The sequence below is a fragment of the Acyrthosiphon pisum genome, chromosome A1 (assembly GCF_005508785.2).
Source record: "Acyrthosiphon pisum isolate AL4f chromosome A1, pea_aphid_22Mar2018_4r6ur, whole genome shotgun sequence".
Taxonomy (NCBI): Eukaryota; Metazoa; Arthropoda; class Insecta; order Hemiptera; family Aphididae; genus Acyrthosiphon; species Acyrthosiphon pisum.
This window is the reverse complement of record NC_042494.1, coordinates 61,285,718-61,293,306: the sequence shown is the minus strand read 5'-3', so window position 1 is coordinate 61,293,306 and position 7,589 is coordinate 61,285,718. Positions and strand designations below refer to the sequence as shown.

At 37.1% G+C, this 7,589-nt stretch overlaps 1 protein-coding gene across 1 annotated transcript; it reads left to right on the top strand.

Annotated features, from left to right (window-relative positions):
• Positions 1 to 756: 756 nt before the first annotated feature.
• On the top strand, positions 757 to 7,055 carry LOC115033526. The gene is made up of 3 exons (XM_029486245.1): positions 757 to 875; positions 948 to 1,205; positions 6,008 to 7,055. Exons 1-3 carry the CDS (start codon positions 757 to 759, stop codon positions 7,053 to 7,055), a joined length of 1,425 nt encoding a protein of 474 aa, XP_029342105.1.
• The last annotated feature ends 534 nt before the right edge of the window (positions 7,056 to 7,589 follow it).

The window sequence follows — 7,589 nt, the reverse complement described above, 5'->3', positions numbered from 1 at the left end:
GCTGCAAGAATACCAACTTAATACGGTCACATATGGTGTAAATTGCGCACCGTACCTCGCCATTCGTGTATTAGAACAATTTGCTGATTTCGACTGTGCTGATTCTCCTTCCGTCCGCAAGGCACTATTGTTTCACACATATGTAGACGACATATGCGTCGGTGCCGATTCCGAAGAAGCCGTGGTAGAATTGCAGTCTGCGCTGATCACCATCCTCGGCCGAGCTGGATTCGAACTTAAGAAGTGGTCTAGCAATACTCAATTTGTTCTGAACAACGTTCTTCCGGAGTACAAAGTCAGCGGCGCGTTGCCATTTGATGAAGGTGACGGTGTAAAAGTATTGGGTCTCCGTTGGAGTCCACGCGTCGATTTATTTGGTTACGGATTTCAGAACGAGAAGATGGTGGCTACAAAAAGAGGAATGTTATCTTTGATAACCCGAATATTTGACCCGTTAGGCCTTTTATCACCTGTTGTTTTCTTTGCGAAACATTTAATGAAACTGGTGTGGAAGGCTAACGTTTCCTGAGACGAACCATTGATGAAGTTTGGCACCAATTTGTGTCCGAATTGCCAGAATTACAAAGAGTTTTTATTCCACGTGTTGTTAACGCGCGCTCGGGCATTCGTGTTATACTATGTGGTTTCTGCAATGCACCTGAGCGTGGATACGCAGCTGTCGTTTATATCTGATCTGAAGATTCGTCTGGTACCCCCTTCTTGACCCTATTGGGATCTAAAACCAAACTAGCCTCGATGGCTGCGTCAACGATTCCGTGGTTAGAGCTATGCGGCGCAGTCCTGCTAGCGAAATGGATGTCTCGCATCAAGGGTACATTAAATGTGGAGGTGGAAGTCGTCGAAACTCACGCTTGGTCTGACTCCACAATTGTACTCAATTGGTAAGCCGTACGCCATGTGATATTCAAGATCTTTGTGTCAAATAGGATCCATCAAGTGCAATCACTATTGCCGGATTGTCAGTGGAACCACGTACCCTCAGAAAATAATCCAGCTGATTGCGCGTCAAGAGGATTGTCACCTTCCGAATTAGTGGACAATGTATTGTATTGGAACGGTCCCAATTGTCTCGGGTCACCAACGGCTGAATGGGTTGTCCATGTTCCTTTTATCGAGTCAGATCACCTCCCCGAAGCCAAGATGGAGAACCCCTTGGTCTTAGTAGCCGAAACCGAACAGGAATGGTACTCCCATTTCTCGTCGTACGTGTACATGATTCGGGTTGTCACCCATGTCCGACGTTTTATCTCCCTCTGTTGTCGCCACCCATAAGTCTTTGAGTGCTATCTCACGCGTGGTGAGCTCGATTCGACGTTATGGTCAGTAGTCCGATTCTGTGTTGGACATTATTTTCACCGGGTGGCCAATTTCCAATTTTCGCTGCCAAGTTCACGCCAGCAGCGCAACTGTTTGTTGGGACATGTTTTTTGTGCTAGACTTGTTCATCTCTTTTTTTTGGACACTGTTGGACCACTTACACCATTTGTTGGACATTATTTTCACCGGAATAAAAATTTCTAGTTGCGCTGCCAAGTTCACGACAGCAGTGCAAGCGTTTGTTGGGACATGTTTTTTGTGCTACACTTGTTCGTCTTCATTTGTTGGACACTGTTGGACAACTTTTAGAATTTTTTGGACATTATTTTCATCGGGGGGCCTATTTCCAATTTTGCTATGCCAAGTTCACGACAGCAGCGCAACTGTTTGTTGGGACATGTTTTTTGTGCTACATTTGTTCGTCTTCATTTGTTGGACGCTGTTGGACAACTTTCAGAATTTGTTGGACATTATTTTGACGCGACCCGCATTAGTAGCAAGTAAAATGTACAAGCACTATAGCGACCAGTCTACCTTATCTCCAACCACCACTACGGGATGCAAGCAGCGTGACCGGGTTGACTCTCCCACGGAGCCGGTAACGACAAGGCGGGACGGGGGGGCTGTGTCGCGTGAGACGTACAACGGCCGGCGGAAAAGGCGATTCGAGTATCCACCATCGGACCGTCGGACCGATAGCATATATTATCGTCCGACGTTAAACTCATCATCCGAGCGGCGTTACATGTGTTTATATATTTTGGTCGTAATATAATACATATTTAAAGTAATATTCATGAAGTGTTCGTGTTGTGTTTTTTTTCATCACCTTAATCTAAGCCAGACACTTCGACCGGACCACGATCAATGACGATTCAATAATCAGGTGTGCGTCAAATGGCTCCCCGCAGAGGAATTCGTCCGGTCAGCGAAAAGGTAAGAGTTTTTCACGTTGACACATACCTCGGATTATTAATTTAGCTTTTATCATTTTGTATTGAGATATTTAACCAGGAGTGTGTGTTTTCGGGTTAGCTAGGATTTCCAATCTTCCCAAGTTAGGATTACGTAATTAGGTATAATTCTGATACGTTGGGGAAATCCGCGCGATCGAAAATAATCGTGATACGGAATGGGAAGCAGTTACATAACGTACTGCCACACTTCCCGACGCAAACCTTTCGTCCCACGACCATATTGCCGATAACAGCGCAGCACGCAGGCTGCGACGTCAAAACCAGTCGTCGTTTCCGCCGATTCCGTGACCCAGCTTTGCTATATTTAAAACACATTGGCGGCTGTCAACAGCTGATCATTGTTTACGTCGGCGTATTTTTTTTCGTAATAGTCGTCCAACACTCGCGTATTCGCGTACTCGCGTACTCACACACCACCGATTTTGGAAGACAAGGACACTAGCGATTGGTATAGGCCAGGGATGGCAAATCCATGGCACGCGAAAACATTTTGTGGGCACGCGAAAATGTCTACTATATATATATTATAGATTATAAAATATAGGTAATAGGTAAAAATATTTTGAGCATTCGGCTTTAACGGTCATTAACGATTATTCAATTTTATCTGTAGATAATTATTTAGGTCGTAAACTAACCTTTTTATACATAAACTATACAATCGAATTATAATATAACAAAATATAATTTTTTTTCATGGCACGCTCTAAAAAAAAAAAAAAGGTAATTTTGGTCACGCAGTGTTCAAACGGTTTGCCATCCCTGGTATAGGCCACCGTCCGGGGACAACATTGCTAGCTTCAGGGTTACGTAAATATCCACGGACGGCTAGCCGGTACACAACAGTCCAAGCACTAGTCGACCACAAATCAGGGCGAGACCGCGCGTGTATAGAACGACAAACTTTTCAAAGCCGCCGTGGATTAAAAAAATATCTCGACGTAATCGTTATACCAATTAACCGAAACGAAAACGTTCGAGTCCCGTTGGCTGGCACTATGTAAGCTATAGCATGGCGCACTTCTGTAAAGTTTTATTATTATTTTATTCTTTTTTATTAACAAAAAAATAAAATATTTAAAATAGTTGCGCTGCTGTCGTGAACTTGGCAGCGCAAAATTGGAAATTCTTACTCCGGTGAAAATAATGTCCAACAAATTCTGAAAGTTGTCCAACAGTGTCCAACAAGTGTCTCTTGGTATCTTTTCCCTCACCATATAGGCATGATGTCATTGCTCGTTTAAACATACTTCCATGGTCTGCTCATTCTATCCTTGTTCCACTGATGAATTTAACACATTTTCTCTTTTGTAATGCCGGTATAATAAGGTGTTATCTCTTTTAATATAAACTAAAATATATAAGCTGATTAGTCTCAGCTCTGTGTCATTTTATTGTACACAACGTTTAAATTCAAATTCAAAACATACCAACTTTATTCATTACAGACTACAGTGACTTGACCAAAGACTAGGTACACTCAATAGTTGACACCTTACTATACAGTATACAATAAAACGGTTACCTACTGTCGTGTACGCCGATCAAAGACGTACACAAATAAACAAACCTTTTAATCATAATAATTAAGTACTTTTATTAAAACGTTGACGTCCAGTGGCGATCGAGTCACACCGAATCACCGTCTGGCCCTAACACTGGTGGTCAGTGGTAATCGAGTCACACGATCACCACTCACTGACCCCTTTTCTCTCTTAACATGTTCCTTATGTCTTAAACTTTTGATCGAATAACTATCGAGTTATATCATTGTCCTAGGATTAAATTATACCTACTTAATTGTTATTATATTACATTATTGTTGTCTTAACCTAGTTTTGATGTACTAATATTTCTTATTACTATAGCGCAGTGGTTTTCAAACTGGGTGCCGCGAGTATCCAATAGGTTTGCCGCGGTTTTTCCATAAATTACCGATTGCATTGAATTGCGATATAAGAAAATAAATGCTTTCAATCGCTATGGATTTGATATATTATATTTATATATTAATAAATCGACAGTTTGTAGGAATAAAGTGATTAAGATATGTAATCTCAGATAACTATTGAACTATAAAATGTATAAGTAATATTATAAAACCCCAGGCAGTATATCCGTCGCAACTCGCAACCGACCTGGACGTTTCGTCGTGTTTGTAGAGTAGTTTGTCTCCTAATTGTAAAAAAAAAAAAAACTAAGAGTATCTACACTACATGCAGATACATCGGTACATGTATTATGTCTTGTTTTTATTGAATATAGTTGACATAAGAATGTCGATGTCAATTTGGTATTAGATACGAGGAGACGAGGATTAAACTGTAGATAACTTTTTTTAACACGTGTAAAAAATTAACAAGTTTCAAAGACCGCAATCATATCATATACTCGAGTATACATTTTTTTTAAATTTTTAATTTAAACGACGGAATCGTCATTTACAACACTTTTAGTGATGGATAATAAAGGACGGTGTGTACTGAAATATGAAACTTACTCACGAGTTTCAACAACTATGACCAATATATAATAAAGCAAGAGACCACTTTTTTGGATAGTGTGTTTTTACCTTAATATTAATCATATAATTAGAATAACAAACATTACAAAAAAGAGAGTGTGCGAGTACGTACGGATAAAGTGAAACTTTTTTACAGAGGGTACGAAAAAAAACCGTCACGATACACGTTTCTCTGTATAAAAATGAATAAATATATCAAAACAAATTCATCAAATTTGGTTTCCCTGATCGGAATCGAACTTGTCATCGCAGCGTAAATGCCACGTCCTTTTTTATATACGATATACTATATACCTATATCCTCTGTATAAAAGTTTCAAGTCAAAAATTTAAATTAAAAAAAATACAACTTACAAGTAGATACACAAATAATCGTGTGTTATAACTTTTATATAATATTTGATAAAATTTGCGTTTCAATTTGTAAAAATCATAAAAACAAATTTAAATTATAAATATAAAAAAATTCGAAATAAAATAAATAATTGTGTACCTATCCAATTTTATTTGTCGTGTAATCGATCAGATCATTTGGGTACTAACGTTTATATATTATATTATATAGAAATATAGAATGTTAAATATATTTATGCATAGACCGTAGGTGAAGGAGATGCGTATCTACTGTGCAAAACCAGTACAACTGTGATGATACCTATCTAATTTATCATGAAGCTTACTAAAATTACAAATACCGATAATACCTCCTGACATCGTTGAACAATCAACAAACTATTAACCAATATTAGTTATATATATATATCATTTATAATGAATTACGGAAAAAAAACCAAAGGAAAAGAAGACAACGGGAAAAAAACCATGAAAATAAAAACCAAATTTTTATATTTCACTTTATTATATCATATTTTATTAGACATAAGTTTTAATTTTCTAATTAAAAATTTTGATTAATTATCCAACTGCCCAGGTGTTCTATCTGTTAAATACTATTGTCAGTGGCGTATATTGGGGTGGGCCTAGTGGGCTGCCTAAAATTACAGTCTTTTTAAATAGAACAACAATATATTTTAGTAGGTACTATTATAAGTTATAATACTTCATAGCCTGTTGAAAAATAACAAATACGAATAAATTTATAGAAACTGTTAAATATATAGTAGACATAATTTATAGATTATAAGCAAGCTTATGATAGCATTAATAGGGACAAACTATGGGAAGCACTGGAAGTACTAGGCATTCCTAAAAAGTACATAAGTCTTATAAAAGGGTGTAACAACAGAACTGTGTGCAGAGTTCGTTTCCTTCAAGAAATGTCTGAAACTTTTGAGGTAAAATCAGGCCTTAGACAAGGTGATGCTCTATCACCCACCTTGTTTAATCTAGCATTAGAAAAAGCAATGAGAGAAGTATGGGACGGTCGAAAGATGGAAATATGTGGGGAACGAGTAATATTGGCATACGCAGATGACATTGTGGTAATGGGAGAAACTAGAGATGAAGTCATGAATACTGCGTCCAAACTCTTGAAAGCAAGTAAAACCATAGGGCTGCGTGTAAATGAGGAAAAGACGAAATACTTAATGGTAGCAAGAAGAAGCCCAAACATAGACCACATAACAGTAGATGATTATAGTTTCAAGAAAGTGGAGGTATTTAAGTACCTAGGTGTTAACATAAATAGCAACAACGATATGCATGAAGAAATCAATGATCGAATAGCATGTGGCAATCGATGCTACTATAGCATAATGAGACTCCTTAAATCAAAACTACTGTCACGTAATTCCAAGACACTACTGTATCATAGCTATCTACGACCAATAATCACATACGCGAGTGAAACATGGTCACTGACCAAAGGAGACAGCAAGCGGCTAATGACCTTCGAAAGAAAAGTACTGAGAAATATATACGGCCCGAAATTCGATGCAGAATCGCAAACTTATGAAAGAAGGAATAATCAAGAACTACAGGAGTTATATAACAGGCCAAATATTATTGCATATATAAGAAGCAAGCGACTGGAATGGTTCGGTCATGTTTGGAGAGCGGATGGACAAGTAATAAAAGAAGTTTTAATTAACACAATAAATAAAAAACGTCCATTAGGAAGACCAAGGACCCGATGGGTGGACGTTATAGCTCAAGATATAAAAAACATAGAAGAAGCGTCATCTTTTGACGACGCATACGATAGAGAGAAATGGAGAGGTTTTGTGATGGCAGCGATGGACTTAATGGGCCGATAAGCTGAAGAAGAAGAAGAAGATATAGTAGACAGTAATTTTTATTATTTTTACTTAATTTAACTGAACAAATTATCAATCTTTATTATTTGTTATTATTTAATAAAGTGTATGTCTGTATAGACAATTTTTTTAAACAGTACCTATAACCTATTTGAAATTATTATTATTATAACTGTAGACTGTAGTAATTATGTTTGTATTGAACAATTTTAAAACATGCAACTTATTTTAAATTATATTATTCTTATTATTGTATTGTGACAAATTTTTAAAATGTATTTAAAAATTATAAAATTTTTGGTTTTTTTCCTTGGTTTTTTTTCGTCTATCTTTATAATGAGTTATTTTTATCATCAATACATTAATTATACAACAATACATTATGTTACTAATAGATCATACGCCACCGCGATTCCGATAACGTTTGTATAATTGCTAATTTCCAGGAACCGGTCGGGCGGGACAGCTAGTATAATATATTTCATATATAATTTATTTGTTTTAAATAATAACATTAAATAATAATGCCTATCC

Bases quoted from the DNA above. Each gene is read 5' to 3' on its own strand.
- LOC115033526 (XM_029486245.1), top strand. From the start codon at position 757: ATGGCTGCGTCAACGATTCCGTGGTTAGAGCTATGCGGCGCAGTCCTG. The intron at 876-947 runs GTCTGACTCCAC...TGTGTCAAATAG, and splicing joins GTCGTCGAAACTCACGCTTG to GATCCATCAAGTGCAATCAC. The intron at 1,206-6,007 runs GTACTCCCATTT...TAGCATTAATAG, and splicing joins GCCGAAACCGAACAGGAATG to GGACAAACTATGGGAAGCAC.